The 16,864-nt window shown below is 62.1% G+C and overlaps 4 protein-coding genes across 4 annotated transcripts; 3 read left to right on the top strand and 1 right to left on the bottom strand.

The window, feature by feature from the left end:
• Positions 1-46: 46 nt before the first annotated feature.
• Positions 47-1,562, top strand: MNEG_1382 (hypothetical protein; the record flags this gene model as incomplete). Its single annotated transcript, XM_014050143.1, has 5 exons — positions 47-188; positions 451-534; positions 760-839; positions 1,062-1,128; positions 1,311-1,562. Coding segments are annotated over 5 exons (625 nt in total), but the record flags the coding sequence as incomplete, so codon positions are not given.
• A 1,192-nt stretch (positions 1,563-2,754) lies between these two features.
• On the top strand, positions 2,755-5,234 carry MNEG_1381 (cytochrome c oxidase subunit XI assembly protein; the record flags this gene model as incomplete). The annotated part of the gene is made up of 7 exons (XM_014050142.1): positions 2,755-3,129; positions 3,301-3,369; positions 3,617-3,796; positions 4,035-4,096; positions 4,293-4,341; positions 4,623-4,750; positions 4,985-5,234. The coding sequence occupies 7 exons, from the start codon at positions 2,755-2,757 to the stop codon at positions 5,232-5,234; spliced, it is 1,113 nt and encodes a 370-aa protein (XP_013905596.1).
• Positions 5,235-5,855: 621 nt separating this feature from the next.
• MNEG_1380 (hypothetical protein) lies at positions 5,856-7,450 on the bottom strand (the record flags this gene model as incomplete). Its single annotated transcript, XM_014050141.1, has 5 exons — positions 5,856-5,993; positions 6,193-6,500; positions 6,672-6,834; positions 7,045-7,119; positions 7,256-7,450. The coding sequence occupies 5 exons, from the start codon at positions 7,448-7,450 to the stop codon at positions 5,856-5,858; spliced, it is 879 nt and encodes a 292-aa protein (XP_013905595.1).
• Positions 7,451-7,833: 383 nt separating this feature from the next.
• Positions 7,834-15,570, top strand: MNEG_1379 (alpha-1,2-mannosyltransferase; the record flags this gene model as incomplete). The annotated part of the gene is made up of 18 exons (XM_014050140.1): positions 7,834-7,935; positions 8,051-8,112; positions 8,301-8,343; positions 8,518-8,610; positions 8,937-9,059; positions 9,319-9,431; positions 9,643-9,770; positions 10,058-10,206; positions 10,517-10,595; positions 10,818-10,915; positions 11,286-11,442; positions 11,701-11,985; positions 13,923-14,050; positions 14,191-14,337; positions 14,559-14,591; positions 14,799-14,956; positions 15,178-15,346; positions 15,538-15,570. 18 exons carry the CDS (start codon positions 7,834-7,836, stop codon positions 15,568-15,570), a joined length of 2,100 nt encoding a protein of 699 aa, XP_013905594.1.
• Between the last annotated feature and the right edge of the window lie 1,294 nt (positions 15,571-16,864).

Genomic DNA, 16,864 nt, shown 5'->3' with positions numbered 1-16,864 from the left:
CACCGGCCCTCCGACCCCCGACCACCCGCCTGCCCCCTCCCCTCAGTTACCTGGGCTTCGGCCTCATGGCGGCGCGCGCCAGGGTGATCGAGCTGGGCCGCGCTGCGACGGGCAAGGGCCACCCCTGCTTTGCCAAGGGCACCAGCCTCAAGTACACTTATGCTGACAAGGAGTACCCCGTGGATGAGGTGGGCATGGGGTGCATTCTGATGGGGGTGAGCCGGTAACTTTTTGGGTGCCCAGCAGTGGCGGGGAGTGGAGTGCAGGCGGTGGTGGGTGGGGAGGTTGTCTGGTGCCTCTGAGCAGCCGGCAGCGGGGCGGCGACCGTAGGGACATGGGACACAGCAAGGTTGAGTGGTTCGCATGCGTGCACGTACACACACACACACACACACAACACACACATACACACACATACACACACACGGGCTTGCCTGCTTTTGGATGCAGGTGGTAGAGGCGGGCGACTTCAAGGGCTGCGCTGCGGCGGCATTCAAGGCGCTCGACCACGACAAGGACTGCGGCGCTGACAAGGTTGGGGGGCTGGCGGGGGGGCGGCTTAGCGCTGGGCTCGCTGGGGATGGAGCTGATGCGCCTGGAACAGCTGGGCAACAGGGATTTACCAGCTTTGGGGCAGACTCCTTTGCGAAGGTGCGCTTGGTAAAGCAGCTGGTCGAATGCTTGTGGAAGTTTGGGAACGCAATGGTCACCCTTCCTGACGTCCCTGCAATGCTCCCGCTGCTGCTGTTGCCTACGCAGGCCGCTTGCTCGTTCAGCGGCGTGTGGCGCGGCAAACCGGCGTCCATGCAGCGCGTCTATTACGTCAGCAGCTACTTCTGGTAGGCAGTAGGCATGGTGTAGTGTTTGTCGGCGTGCGCACACGCGCGTGCGCTTGTGAGTATGTCTATGTGTAAGCTCGTGCGTGTCACATGTGCACGCAAGCATGTGCCAATCCTAAACACGAGCTCCTACGCCGGCATCACATGCAAATTTGCAAACAGTGAGCAGGCAGTCGCACTAGCACTCACCTCACCCCTCGATCGCCCCCCTCGACCCCAAAGGGACCGCGCCCTGGACTCTGGCATCATCACAGACAAGTCCGCCATCGAGTTCAAGACCACGCCTGGGGTGCGTCGGCAGGGACAGGGGCCCGGAGGCGCCCACCATGGCCCCCTGGTTGTGACCATCCTGTCAGACGCCGTGCGGGGCCTCGGCGCGCTTGCCAGTGTCGTCTCGAAGCGCTGTTGTGGCAGTCACTCAGGTCAGGAGCCCGAAACACCGCACCGTCGCCCTCCGGCCCGGCCCCGCAGGAGTTCGCCAAGCGCGCCACGGCCGTGTGCGGCAAGGACGCCGCTGAGGTGGCGAAGCAGTACTCCCTGCAGGAGGCCCACGCGCCCTACTTCTGCCTCGACCTGTCATTCTGCCACACAGTCCTGACCCAGGGCTTTGACTTGGCGGAGGGCAGCCCACTGAACCTGGTCAAGCAGGTGCGGTACAACGGGCAAACCATCGAGGCCGCGTGGCCGCTGGGCGCGGCCATCGACGAGCTGTCGGCGTTGTGACGGGGTCAGCATGCAGCGGCGCAGTCATTAGCCTACTTCTATCAATTAATGGGGCCTTTGTGTGACCCTATCAGCAATGTAGCAGAGACGCAGGAGGCTGCCGTGAGTTGTAACCAGGCAGGCATTCCTCAGTCAAAATCGCAGGTTCGGGCGTGTGTGGGTGGACAGGGCATCCTGCATAGTCGGGTGACGCGGAATGCAAGCAGGCGCGGAACCCCAACCAGGCAGGACATGTTGCAGGGCTGGACAGCATACAGCCGTCGCTGGGGGTGGGGGTGGGAAGGGGGCGCTCGATGAACCTTCAAGGGTGTGAAGGTTGTGTATTGTTAAGCAGGTGGGTGTTTAAAGTCAAGGAGTTGGGCTCGTGGAAACAGTGCCTGACGCAACAGGCACCAGGCATGGCAGGCACTGCAAAAGCCCAACACGAAAAAGTATGAGAAGGCGCAAGTGGAATCATGGTCAGCAGGTGGACGCAAAGACAAGAAGTGATGCCAAGCGAGCACGGCCAAAAGCGCGGGGGAAATAACACATGTGGACGTGTTAGCTGTGTAGAATGGTATCGCGGTTACCATTGCAGGCAGGTTGTTGTCGACACCAGCTTTCCCCCTGCATCAGTGCTGCAACCTTGCACCGCCTACGTACTACCCTCATCGTTGCTGGCCCAGCCATTGAACTGATTATGAGCACATCAAATTTTGCACAGGCAAACAGGTTGTGCAGTCAGAGGCACACACGCGTTGGATACTCGCCTTTCGCATCAACTGTCAGTGGCTAGTACCATGCAACATTCCTGCATGCAGGGCCGGGATCACGCTGCATGTGGCATTTGGCCTGCGGCAGGCCATTGCACATGGCTCCCAACATCATTCACTCGCCACAGCCCAAGGCACAGGCTATTGTGCCAGATGCACCCAGGCAATGCCCCAGGCACTCCCACTGACTCATGCACACCGCGCTCACTGCTGGATGCAGCGGCTGTAATGCAAGGTGTTGGGATAACGCAAGCAGCAAGGTTTCACAACTGATAGGGCTGAAGCATACATAGATTCTGTTTGTACGAGCGCTGTCGACTGATGCGCGGTGCGATCTTGGCCTGAGGCTGCCAAGTCCTCTTGCTGTATTTTTTGGCATATCTTCATCGCCATTGGTTTCAAAAGGGCCGACCCGCGCCAGCTTTAGACTCATAACAGTGATGATGCGGCAGGCACAGCAGCGGCTGCGCGTTCTGGCAGCCGAGGTGGCCTGGTGGAGCGCCGCAGCCCGGCCGCAGCCGCAGTCGCAGCAGCACCAGCTACAGCAACATGTGCAGAAGCGGCTCTTCTTCCAAGCAGCAGCGCGGCAGCAGGCCTCTTTGAGGCCATCCCCTGGTTACGACTGGGTCTGCAACACCAGATCCCTCGCGCCCCCGGCGCTGTGGCCGCAGCAGCAGCTGCAACTCCAGCAGCAGCTGCGGGCGCGCCTCGAGGGCGCCGGATGGTGGGGGCTGGAGTGGCGCGCCTGCAAGCACAGCTACGCGCAGGTCGCAGCGCGCAGCAAGAAGTCGTCCAAGGACACTGCAATGTACTTGGTGCGCTGCCCTGGGTGTGCTGCTCACGACATAGCCAAGCCCAACCCCTGCGGCTCCAGCAAGTGCCCGTCCCGGCACCTGGCATACACGAGCGCGCACGGCTGGTGGCCGCCTCTCCCCCGCACGCAACGCCCTGCCGCCGTTGTCGCCTGCCCCATCTTTGATTTCCAGGGTGCTATTGTTTTAGGCATGATTGGGGTGTCGTACGCCATGGTGCCCCTCTACAGGATGTTCTGCCAGGTACTGGCTGTTAGGGCGCCGCCGCACCAAAGCAAGGGATGACATGCAGCTGCACCCCCATCCAATGCGGGGTGTTACTGCTGGCAAGCCGGTCGTCAATCAAGCGGAGGGGGAGAGGAAGGCAGTGGCAAGCAGGCGCCTGCCTGCATGTATGCATGCCTGCGTGCGCTTTGGAGCATCGAACTCACACAGCATACTTACAGACTCATCACCGTGAACTGCACAACCCACACACCTAAATCTTCAGGCCACAGGTTATGGCGGCGCCGTGGGGCAGGCCACAGGTGTCGAGGAGAAGCTGCGGCGGCGCAAGGAGAGCCCGGACGCCGCCCTGGAGTCCAAGGCAGCCGCGAGGGAGCTGCGCGTGTGGTTCAGCAGCGACGTCGCCGACGACATGCCGTGGCGGTTCACGCCCACGCAGGCAGGCGTTTTGCGCGTGCTGCTCCTTGGGCCGTCGACATGAATCGCGGGGGCTTTGGCCGGGTTGGCTTGAACCTGCATGAGCTTTCACGCGTGCGCTTTGCTTCCGGCCAGGGGCCGGGCGGCTGCGCACGCTTTGCCTGCAGGCGCGCTTCTCCCCCTGCTGCGGCATGCGAGGGTGGTTGTATGCTACCGTCCATAACAGCTGCCGTGCACACCACCGCCACCACCACCACCACACCCAGGACTTTGTCAAGGTGCGGCCTGGGGAGAGCACCCTCGTCTTCTTCACGGCCAAGAACACCAGGTGAGGCCCCAGCGACCTTCAACAGACGCACATTCTGCACCACTCGGGCCGCCAGGGACACCCCAGCACTGCCTGCACGATGGCTTCGCCCTCAATGAAGAGTTTGGTGTATTTCTGCTGCTGTGCTCTTCAATAACCACCAAACACATGCGATTGACGCGCTGTGTCTGCCTCATCTGCTTGGTCAACCCCCAAGCTCCAAGCCAATCACGGGCGTGTCGACATACAACGTGGTCCCCGAGAAGGTGAGCGCATGGCCGTTGCCCGCCTGGCTGAGGGGATGCAGGATGTTGCACGGCTTCTTTGCTGGAAGCCCTTGCGTGTTGAACCTCAACTTGTTCCTGTTTGCGCCGCTGCTGATCCCGTGCCCCCTTGAATCGCTCTCATGTGCGCAACTCATCACAGAATGAGTGCCTGTCTCATCTCTATCTTCGACTCATGTCGTAATCTTAACCCAACCCCTCAAACTCCCTCACTCAATCCCGCTCTCTGCCCCTGCCACCCCCAACCCCCTCCCTCTCAAAAGGCCGCCTACTACTTCAACAAGATCCAGTGCTTCTGCTTTGAGGAGCAGCGGCTGCGGCCGGGGGAGGTGGTTGACATGCCGGTGTTCTTCTACATCGACCCCGAGATGGTGGACGACTTCAACTGCAGGTGCGCAGTGGGCGCACGTGCGGGGATGCCAGGGCCGAGTGAATATAAGGGCTTGATGCAAGCTGGTGGGGCCGCGTCTTCGGCGCCGGCACACGGCACGTGTCGCGGGCCTCTTTCAAGGTCCGAGACAGCACTCCTGCCCAGCCTCGCTCATTTTACGGTGCTCATGACCGCTCCAACCCCCTTGATACCTCACTGTATGCCTTCCCTCCCCTCGCCCCACCCCTGCGCCAGGAACATCCACGACATAACCCTCAGCTACACGTTCTACAAAGTCGAGGACGAGGACGCCTCAAATCTGGACGACGCCGGCGGCGTGCGGCTGCACGCCAGCGGGCCCATACCAGCAGGCGTCACCCTTGCGCCGGGCGTCACCCTGCCGCCGGGGATCGGGCCGGCGGCCTCGGCCGATGCGCAGGCGGGCAGCAGCGCGGCGCCGCTGCCTGTCGGTACGGCGGGCGCAGCGGCGGCGGGCGGCGGCTGACCGGACGAGAGCTCGTGGGGAGCACGTTGTAATATGTCTGCTCTGTGCAGCGGCTGGACGGCTGGCATGAGGGGTGCGCGCAACCGCTAAACAGCATTTCAGCAGGCCAACAGATGTGGAAGCGTGGGCTTCGCATTTGGTCGCCACACCTGAGGGTCGTCTGGCAGGATTTGTAAGCAGGCCTCAGCATTGACTCCGGCTGCTCTTTGTCTCTCTGTGTGTGGAAACACCTTGCTGGGGCAGGTTGCGACGACCATTCCAAACCTGTACTGATCCTTCAAAGCAAATCGCAGAGCCCAACACATGCTGACTTCAGCAGGACAGTTACGTCCAGCCAACTACCTGTCTTTGGCAGAAATAGGCGCTTGAGCGAGGGAAGACGGCGCGTTCTTTCGTGTCTTCCATGCAACTGGCTTTCGTCGCTGCACTTCATCCCTGGCTGTGGCAGTTCACGTTGCATTACCAGCTGATACTAGGCGGCGGCGGCACTGGCGCAGGGTTGGCGCTGCGAAAGTGAAGCCTGGACAGCGCACAGCCTTCTCATGTTTGGTGTAAATGCAACGAGGGCTGGGTTTGCTCTCCAAGAACGGCCGTGCTTGAATTCCCTCAGGCTGCACACAATCAGGCTGCCGCCCCGACCGGCGCGCCTCCCGCAGCGGCGGCGGCCGCTGCATCGGCCGCTCGCCGCACGGCCGACTCCACGCCCGCACGCGTCTCTGGATCCCTTGTCAGCAGCCCCAGGAGGTCTCGCGCAATGACCTGGCGGGCGGTTGAGGCGGTTGGATCGAGAAGGTTTAAGGGTCTGGCATGGTGCACTCAGCTGAGTTGGTGTCACGACCCCACCTGCCGCACGGCCAAAGTGCGCGCTGCTGTGCACGCTGTCAAGTCGCAGAAAATGCCCGCATCAGCCTCGCCTCCCTAGCCATGATAGTGTGCGCCGAGCCCCAACCGGGCACACCTTGCAGTCCTCGTCCTCCGTTTGCCGCGCCAGCCCAAAAAGCCGTACCACGCCGCGCCCCTCAGCCGCCTCGACCAGCTGCCCCCGCGCCTCGGGGCTCGATGACGTCAGCATGCCCAGCAGCATCAGCGCCCGCACCATCGCGTCCGGCTCGCCGCCCGCCGCGACGGCCGCCGCCGCGGCGGGCACGGCGCCGGCGGCGCGCAGGGCGGGGCGATGGGCGTCGTGGGACGCGATCGCGCAGAGTGCGTCGAGCGCAGACTCCGCCAGCGTGGGGCGCGCGCAGCACGCCACCATCGCAGAGAGGCCTGGGGCCGGCGGGGCGGTAGGCCGTTGGAAAGCGAGCCGGCACAAGCAAGCATTGGGCACGCAGTTGTGCGCGTTTGGCATGGCTGCGGACGTGGTTTGCACGTGCTGCGTGCGGACCGCACAAGCGCCTCCGCCTGCTGGGTATGCTCAGCGCTCTCAGCAAGGCGCACCTTGTTGAGAGCTGACCGCCGCCAGAGTTCGGCCCTGCTCCCGCGCCAGCTGCGCGACCGACGATAGGACATTGATTGCGAGCCCGTCGCCGCCGCCCTCGCCCTCGCCGCCGCTCGTGCTCGCCTCGCCACAGCTTCGCAGCAGCCGTTCAAAGGTGCCCGCCTGCGTAGAGGGGCAACGTGAGCGTCTGGCGTGGGTGCTGCTGCTAACGAGCCCTCTTTCATTCCTGATGCTGCACCACACCGCACAGCAGCCCACTCATCTCCAAAAAACCGCATGTGACAGTCGCAGTACGTTCATCTGCAGGCCGAGTCGATCAGACCGCCCCTTAGTCCTGCCGGCAACCGTTGGCAACAGGTGAGCTGTGCTCACCGCGGCCTCGTCCACCGCCGCATGCAGCTCGTCCGTCAGCGAGGCGACCGCCCCCAGCACAGCCGCCGCGTTTGTCTGCGGCGCACGTGCAAGGCCCTGAGGTGCCGGCCTGCGCCCCGCACCGCCTGTTCGAGGTGGCACGGGGTCGCCCCGTCTGGAGCATTCAAGACGGAAGCATGCAGGCAGTCGGCGCGGTGGCTGCAGGCCGCACCTGAACACTAGCATCATCAGGCGCGCCGTCTGCGAGCAGCGCGGCCAGCTGCCCCACATACGGTGCAATGACCGGCCCCAAGTCTGGGTCGGTGCGCGGCAACAGCAGCAGCAAAGTCGCGACTGCGCCCGCCTGGGTGCGCTGATGCCCCAGGCCCTTCAGCTGGCTGAGAAGAATTGCCTCTGTCACCTCCATGATCCCAATGTGGAGACTACCAATGAATTGTGGGGCGCAATTTTATGCGCGCAGTCTCTGGCAATATTGGACAGCGGCCACAATGTGACCTTGCTCGTGTGCTGCAACTTTTTTTCAATATGATAACCTGACAATGTATGAGAGCCATGGGGTAAGACGTAGTGCCTGCTCGATATCACCCGAGACCGTTTATTATTGTTCAGCAGCCTGGCTCACCAGCCGGTAGCATCTCATAATGGTCATAAATGAGGCATTCTTGAGCTTCGTGCAGTAGTTCGGTTTCATCGTTTGTTTTACAACGATCTCGTTGTCCTGCGCCGACGCATAGAGCGCCCCTGCCGGGGCCATCCGTGGTCCTGTGCTGGCCAATAGCTGTATGCAGCATGGCTGCATGGGTGGCGCTGCTGGTGGCGCTCCTTGCAGTGGCGATCGGCGCCGCACTGGCGTTACTGCGCGTGCTGCGGCATGCCTTGGCGCTGGAGCCGGTGCGAGCAGCTAATGCGTTATGCAACCGTGCTAGACGTTTGTGCTTGCGATCCGCTGCTTGTAACACCACGGGCCCCCTTTCTGACCGGGCGCCCCGCCCCTGCCCTCCCACAGGGCACGATTGGGTTCTTCCATCCATTTGCGGACGGCGGCGGCGGCGGCGAGCGGGTGCTGTGGTGCGTCCGGCATGCGGGGGGTCCCGTGCAATGTGCAGCTCATCAGTGGCGAGCTTAGCTGCTCGCGCCCCTGGAGCATGAGCTTCCGGTCGTCGTCGCGGATTCGCAGCGCTCAAACACCAACGCAGAGCACGTTTCATGCACGGTGCACCGCGGCGCTCTCCATGCATGTGTCACGCTCTTTGCAGGGTGGCCATACAAGCCCTGCAAGTGGCTTATCCATCAGTCAAGGTGCGCGCCACACCGCGGCAGCAGCGGGGCCGTACGACAGCGGGGCCGGGGCTGCTTGCCCTGGCCCATGCGCCGGCTGCGGCGCAGCGGCTCCCACTCCCCCCGGTTACCGCCTCAGCTACGGCCGCCCCAACCGCCACCCGCACCCGCCTCCCCGCCCCGCCCCACCCCCAGCTGTTCATATACGTCCGCGAGGGCGTCTCTGCGGCGCAGTTGCAGCAGCACGCGGCGGACCACTTCAACATAGTGCTGCCGCAGCCGTTTGAGGTGGGCTGACGTTCGGCTTGGCTCAGTGCCGCTCAACGGGGCGGAGATTTGGGTCCCCCGCTTCAGTGCTGTTCTGAGGGACAGGACCTCATGAGAGGCCACTGTTCGCGCCGGCCATGCTCGCCAAGGACCAAAAGCACCAGCAACAGCAGTTGAGGGGAACGCAGCTCTGTTGAGCGCTGCGTCAAGGAAGCGGCCACGTCGTTGGGAGGCCTGCACGCGGCCCGGGCGCATGGGGCGCCCATGCAGGGCCCCCGGCCGGCTGGCCGCTTCTCAATACTTCCGGCGCATTGCTCCCTCGTGCCGTTTGTCTCCTGCCTGCGCAGGTGGTGCCTCTTAAGCGCACCCACCTAGTCAGGCCGGAGCGCTACCGGCGGTTCACCATGATCAGGCAGGCGGCGGGGTCTGCGCTGCTGGGTTGGGAGGCGCTGTCGCTGAGGGTGCCGCAGGTGGGCTGGTTGAGGGGGCCATTGGGCAAGCAAGCAGGAGTGAGTATGGCATTGTGTGTGGGGGGGGCATCCAGGTGTCATGACAGGGCGGCCCCTGCCTGCAGACACCAAAGGCGAGTGTCGTTCAGGCCTGCTTGCACTGCACGGGGCAGCAGCAGATTTGTGGTTTGTTCTGGCTCTCCATCACAGTGCAAGGGCCCTCAGGTTGGTCAACACCAAACACTTGAACCGAAGTTACTGCTTGCGCAACTCTGCACAGGTATTTGTTGACACCACCGGATGGGCGTTCACCTTTCCCCTAGCCAAGCTGGCGGGCTGCAAGGTGGCCTGCTATGTGCACTACCCCACAGTCAGCACGGACATGCTGGGCAGGTGAGGGCGCGCGACGGCAAGAGGCAGCGCATTGTTAAGGGTTGGGGTGGAGGTCGTCAACTGGGCCCGGTGCCACACACGGGCGCTGTCGACGCGCTTGGCTCAACCTTTGTCAACTTGACTCATGCCCTTGTCTTAGCGCCCCTCAACGCTGCCGCATTCCGCGCTCACGGCAGCCGCCGCCCCCTCCCCCCTGACATCCCTCTCCCAGGGTGTTGTCCCGCCAGGCCACCATCACCAACGACGAGGCGATCGCCAACAACAGCCTGCGGTCGATGGTCAAGGTCGCGTACTACCAGGCCTTCGCGCTGGTCTACGGCTTCTGCGGGGCCTTCGCAGGTGCGCCCGCGCGGCTACGACGAGGCTGCTTCGGCCGTGGTGGCAGCGTTAAGCTGCGCTCGGGACGCGCGCGCAGGGCGCTCGGTTTCTGGGAGCCATATTTGGCGGCGCCCCCGACGTGGCCCTTTGCACAGCTGGATGGGCGGCAAGGGAGCTTGTAAGCCGTTTTCAGTCAGCATGCTTTTGACCAGGCACGTGCCACCAGCGCCTCAGCGCCCAACAACGCTGCCTCAACACAAACCACCGCTGCGAAACACCCCTCTCGCTCTGCCTCTCGCGTCTGTTAGACGTGGTGATGGTCAACTCGTCCTGGACGCGGGACCACATTCAGTCCCTCTGGTGGTCGCGGCAGCGCCCGGCGCGCGTGTACCCGCCCTGCGACACCGAGGAGCTGCAGCGGCTGCCACTGGACAGGCGGCTCAAGCACCTCTATCTGGTGGGCACCTCTATCTGTAGGGCAGCCGATTTGGGCTTGATGGTCTGCCTAAAAGAGGGGGCTACCGCAGCTTTGTCCCTGTTGTCCCTGTATGGGCATCTGCTTGCATGTGTGGGAACGATATTGTATGGGTGCACGAATGTGCGTCGTATGTGCAGGGGCTTACTGGGAGACAGGCGTGTGGCTAAGCATGGGGTGTGTGCCAGGCGGGTCGGCACCCTTTGTTGCCCCTCGTCTGGCACTGCTCACCTTGGTCGCCTTCCTCACAACAACCGCTGCTTGTCACCCATCCTTCTCTCTCAATGCGCAGGTCAGTGTCGCCCAGTTCCGGCCAGAGAAGAATCAGCGGCTGCAGCTTGAGGCCTATGCCATGGCTAGACAGCAAGCAGGTCTGAGGGGCGGGGGCTGGGGCGAGGGGGAAATCCGCACAGCCTCTTCAATAATCCGCTTCCAGCGCCTCTCATCCGAGCGCTGCCAGTCCACCCTTCCCTGACGCCCATTGGAGACGAGCACCGCTGCAGGCTCTTTGCCGCCCGGCGTCACACCTGCCGTCCCCTCAACGCGTTCGCCCCTGCCTTCCCCCCCCCTCCGCCCGCCCCGCCCCTTAGCAGGCCCCGATGACGCGGGCCGTGCGGTGCGGGTGTCGAAGCTGAAGATGGTGGGCAGCGTGAGGGGCAAGGACGACCAACGGCTGCTGGAGGAGCTGCAGGTGGGGGCTGAGGCGCGTCAGCAGTGGCAGGTTTGGGCGGTGGTCTGGGTGCAGCTTCCACCGCTTGTGCCTGCTGTTTGTTCGGCAGAGGGGCCTGAATATGTGTGTGTGTGTGTGTGTGTGTGTGTGTGTGTGTGTGTGTGTGTGTGTGTGTGACTATGGTGCGGCTGATGGGGTGTCGCAGCTGCGTCTGGCCAGTGGGGTTCAGCCATGCTACTCTTTTGGTGTTTGATGGCCGATTGGCAGCTGGAAAGTGATAATGTATACATCGCATGTGACTCACATGCGCATCGTTTCGGCTGGCAAACGCACATTCACAACACAAGAGGTCCACACCCTTTGCTTGCTCAATTCCCTCACCCACTCCCAGGACTATGCGCGCGAGCTGGGCATCGAGTCGTCGGTGGAGTGGTGCGTCAACGTGCCCTTCACGGAGCTGAGGGCGCTGCTGGGCGGCGCGGTCGGTGGCCTGCACTCGATGACGGACGAGCACTTTGGCATCAGCGTGGTGGAGTACATGGCGGCAGGTGAGGGGCTGCGCACAGCGCGCTCCAGGCCTGGTGGCTGGCGCCTGGTGCCTGGTGCGGTGGTTGTTGTGCTGCGAATGAGCTTGGAAGTTCTGCTGTTCTGGCCGCCCCTGCTTCCTCCTCTGGCCGTTGGCCTAGAAACCTCAAGCCGCGTGGATGCGCCTTTCGCTCGCCCAGGCATCCCAACACACTTCCCTCGACCAAGCGTGCTCTAAGCAACCGCCGCCTTCCCCTCAACGCCCCCACCCCCGCCGGCAGGCGTCATCCCCATCGCCCACAACTCCGGTGGGCCCCGCGCCGACATCGTCGTGCCGCTGGAGGGCCGCGACGGCCCCCAGATCACCGGCTACCTGGCAGAGACCCCAGAGGAGTACTGCGACGCCATCACGCGCGTGCTGGTCATGCCGCAGGTCGAGCGCCTGCGCATCGCGGCCGCTGCGCAGCGGCACGCCGCGAAGTTCTCGGGCGAGAACTTCACGGCGGGCTTTTTAGACGCGATGGCGCCGGTGGCGGAGGCCGCAGCGGCGGCGGCGGCGCCCGGCGGTGCGCGCGGCGGCAAACGCGGCAGCGGGGTTGGGGGCGGCCCCGGCAGTGGTGGTGCAGCGGCGGCGGAGGATGCGGCAGCGGCAGCGGGTGGCAAGTCTACTGGCGCAGCAGTGCGGCGCTCGGCCCGGCGAGCTTGAAGAGGGTGCGCTGCCTTGTTTTGAACCCCAGGGCCAAGTAAATCCAGGCTTGCTGGTACTCGTGTGTTGGCCATACAGGAAACACCGTGTTTTTTGCAGAAGGCAGCCACAATTCAGGGGGTTGAGGCGTAAATTGGGCAGCAGGTGCGCCCCAGCCTGCAAGCATGACCCCACCCCGTACCACGCAGCAGCCTCCCCTCACCAGGGCAGCCGCGACAGGTGGGTCCACACGGCAGAGCCCTGCAAACAATACAGTCTGCTGGGCGCATGCTGGATGCGGGGTGAGCAGGGTGATCTGCAACCAAACAAGGTGGCCACCCTGTGACGGATGCCCTGTCCCCATGCGCAAGATGCAAGGGCCACGCTGGGCGCCCCGTGGCGCTGACCTGCGCGGGCTGGGGCACCAAGACCTGCGCGGGCAATGTCACAAAGGGGGGCCTCCCGCAGTTGCAGGAGGGCACCTCGATCACACCTGGACAGGGGCACTTTATCACCCCCTCGTTAAGCAACCCTGGTCGCAGCATCAAGCTGCTCTGCTGGCTCATCCCAGAACAGCAGTCCCACTGCATGCGTTGCGCATCTCTGTGCGTGTGGGTAAGTGTGTGCGAGTGCATGTTCGTGTGCATGTGCATGTGCCTGTGCCTATGTTTGTGCATGTGCATGTACCTATGCCTATGTTTATGCATGTGCGTGTGCGTCTGCGTGCACATGTGCGCATGCATGTTTCTCTCAGTGCCAATGTTGTACTTGCAGCAGTGCTGCAGGTGAAAGCATGAGACGGAGGACACCCTATTGTGGGCTCATTCTGTGGGCGAAGGAGTTGACCACGTGCGGCAAGCTTGCTGTGCAACACACGCGGTGTTGTTTGATTATGAGATGAGGATGATGGGGTCAGCCATGCTTTTGAATGACCGGTGAGACCCTCGGTCGGACTGTGGGTCTGCTGTCAAGAGGAAACGTGTTGCAGTGCAATCAACAGGATCGACCGTGCCGGTTGATGACCGTTGCGTGGCATGGGAATGCAGGATTCCTCCCTTGCCACAGCCACCCTGAAAATAAATGGAAAAGACGGGGGTTCACAGAAAGCTAGATGCGTGATCTCTCCCCGCCATCAAGCAGGCCCACACCCGCCTGTCAGCAGCCATCGTCCTACCTGGTTAGCGCCTTCGCTATGGTCATCCCTCGTCAGCGCCTTCACGACGATGTATGTGTGCCCTGGCCGTCACACATGCGCTTTGTTACTGTGTCCATCAACCTTTTGCACGACAGGCACGGCAGTAGCTTGTGCTGGCTCACTGGCCAGCTGCGCACATTCTGTGCCTGCGCAGCTGTGTCGTGGGGTCAGCACCATGTCAGCAGGTGCTGCAATTGCAAACCGGAATTGCTGCATCACACGCTGCAAGCAGTCTGGTTGCACAAACGAAATTCTCTATACGCCCCACACGCCTACCGTGCACACTTACGACAGCTGCCAGCATGGCTTTGCTTGCCGCGCGGTTCCCAACGCACGGTCTCACTCAGCGTTGCGCCAGGCGCTCATATACGCGGATCAGCACAACAAACATCATCAGGTCGGCCGTGACCCTGCGGGTCGGGTTGCTCGCACGCGGGGTCCCCTTCGCTGTTGGTCTGCTTGCCTCGTTGATGATAGACGGGACGCGCCAGGTTCGTCCTGGCGCCACACTATTTGGTAAGCACAATACAGCAGTAACGTTCCCATGCACCATGCATACGGTGCACACTTGGCATGGCGCAGGCCCCCGCTGCGTGTTGCTGTTGTTGGCTGCGCGGCGACAGCTACCACTGCGGAGCGGGCACCCACCACTGTTCCTACACCAGTGGTCCGCATCGACAACATCCATGATCCGTTTGCCACTGTGGTGACGGTGGAGTTTGGCGACCGCTTGGGCGAGCTGCTGGACACGGTGCGGCTGTTTGACCAGCGGTCAAATCATTCCTGCTTGTGGCCACCTGGCATGCCGCCATTCCTTTGTGCCCAGCACCGTATGCACGATGCAACCACGATGCAACGAAGATTTACCTGCTTTTGCATTGACGTTCTCAGGTTACCGCCCTCAAGAACCTGGGCCTGAACATCACTCGTGCGAAGCTGGCGGGCGCCGCCGGCCGGACGGCCAACACCTTCTTCGTCACCAACGCCCAGACTAGCGACAAGATCACACGCATTGCGCAGATTGAGGACATACGTATGGTGGGGCGACTTCATGGTGTTTGCATGCGCCTATGGAACGGTCTCAGAAAGTCGCATGCGCAGCTGCATTGCAGCATGTCAGCCGGGGCCAAAGTGCTGCCGGTGCCAGTTGATGGTCAGTTGCATGCAGGCACGCCCGTGTTCACCGCCTAAGTTGCTCTCTGACCTAGTACACAGTCACTGCCCTAGTACACATTCACTGCGCAACACCTTGATTGCAGACAATTATCAAGAACCTCCTGTACTACCACCCGGTGAGCGTGGCACTTGCGGAGGGCTCATGCTTGCTGTGCCGTCACGGATCAAGGTCGTAGCTCAAAATCACCCCTAAAGCAGCAGGCAGGGCTGCCTTGGAGAAAACCAAAGTTGTTTTCACAGTCATCAGGACCAGCGTCGTTTTTGTGCAGTCTCAGGAGCCCCACACTTGCCGGCTGCACTGGGTAACACCCTCCTTGTCGCAGGAGTCGTCCGAGGCGCTGGCCATGGGCAGGGCGGCGAGCGCGGCTGCAAATGATGCCGCGGCGCCCATGAGCCCCCGCAACATGGTGCCCACCACGATTGAGGTCACAGAGGCGCCCAACGGCAGCTGCTCCATCTGTTATATCGAGACACCCGACAGGTAAGCAGCTGGGCAAGGGTTGCGGGACAGGCCACGAGAGCCGCATGTGTCATACCTTTTCACCCCCCTCACCCTAAATTGCTGCCGGCACGCAACGCCAGCATTATAAGCCAGCCCTCTTCAAGTCCTTCCAGCGACAACCCCCAAGTTCCCTGACCTCTAGGATCCCAGCCCCCCCCCTCCCGACGCCCCTTGCAACGCCTCCCCGCCGCCTCCCGCAGGCCCGGCCTGCTGGTGGACATCGTCCGCACCCTGAAGGACATCAACGTCAACGTCGCCAGCGCGGAGATTGACACCATCGGGGCAATGGCAAAGGATGAGCTGTTCATCACGTACGAGGGGGAGCCCCTGGACGGGCCCATGGTGCAGCTCGTCACCGATGCACTGAAGGTGCGGTTGTTGCACACATGCTTGGTTAGGCACAGCAGCCCGTGCGCGGGTCACAAGACTGGGGCTGCAGCAAGCAAGGAGGAGGTTGTAGGTGACCTCGCGCACTCCTGGATATGGTGCAACTGAGCCATGCTGTTGAGGCAAGGCGTGCTGGAAAGACAAATTCTGATTTTGAACTCGCAACCCCGCAGTACCACCTTGCCTCTGGGGAGCTGGCCAAGTAGGAGTGTTTGTGAGCAGCCCAGCCCTTGGCGAGCCGGCTCCCCAGCATTCAGGACGACAGGACTGAGTGCATCCTGTAGATCCAGATGGCCGCAGCTGACAATACACTCGCAGCTGAGTTATCCAGGGGCTTCGCTGCGCATGCGACTCGCTCTGCAAGACCCCAGCCCCCGCAGCCTTCTCGCCGGCGTGATCCGATCCGCACAGGATTGGAGCCTGCGAGTGTACTTCAACAGACTTGCTTGCTTTGCGCCGACAACCTTTTGCACGCTGGCCGCGAAATGCGGCTGCTTCAATGGCCATGCACCAACACTCTGAACATTAGACTCCCCTTCCATTGATGTCCTAGCTCAGCGTGGTGGTGCATGCTCGCTTGTTTTGAGATGAACTCTCTGGCATCCAGGAGCCTCATTGGGCTTGAAAGGGCCGACCACGGTGGTTTTGTTATGTCTGCAAGTGCTTTCGCCCTTGCGCACGCCTCCCAGTTAGGCATCCAGGGTCCACTGCGGCAGCCAGTAGCACAGCCATTGTGACCCTTGCACACGTGAGGTCACCTCCACTCGTGCGCTTCACCAGCAAATCCTAGTGCGGCGTTATGTGGCGTGCGCTGGCTGGTCTCCTGCTGGTGTCATGCATACTGCTGTCCAGAGTAACAAAAAGGTACGTGCAGGGGCAAATTGTCGTCGGCAGGCAGGCAAGGTTCCCTGTGTGACCTGGGGCAGCATACGCCCAAGGCTTTTCAAGACGCTCTTGCGATTCTGTGCTGTTTGCCTACTCCTTGAAACAACGGTCAACAGCTGATCATGACCGTCAACAATTTTTTGACTCGCCTGCGTGCCACGTTGCGTTTGGTAGTAGAGCCCCACCAGAGGTGTCATAAAATGCTTGCATGTGTAAAGCAGGATGTATCGCTACCATTAGAGTGTCTGCTGCATGACACACTCCATTTTTGAAACCGTGGTGCGGTTGTGAGGGTGCTTCGCTGCTACCACGACGCTCTCGCTGACGTCACCACTGGATGAGCGGGCCGGCAGCGGCATACCATTCCGGCCACCAAGCTTTCTTCACGCATGTGCACAATCAGTTGAATTATCTTTGAGCGTTCTCTGAAGAGATCGCCGTATTACGCACGACGGAAGAACCCTGACGGTTTGGCGATCGGCACAGTGATCTTTTAAATGATGTTTGCGATTTACAGATCCTCACAGACGCTTAATCCCTTCGCTGTAGCCTCGTGCGCAGGCCGCCGCCTGTTTGCGGACGCTGGGCGCGGCATCAGTGGCCCCGAAGGTTCCG

The sequence above is a fragment of the Monoraphidium neglectum genome, assembly GCF_000611645.1.
Source record: "Monoraphidium neglectum strain SAG 48.87 unplaced genomic scaffold scaffold00136, whole genome shotgun sequence".
NCBI lineage: Eukaryota > Viridiplantae > Chlorophyta > Chlorophyceae > Sphaeropleales > Selenastraceae > Monoraphidium > Monoraphidium neglectum.
This window is presented reverse-complemented; position numbering and strand designations above follow the sequence as displayed.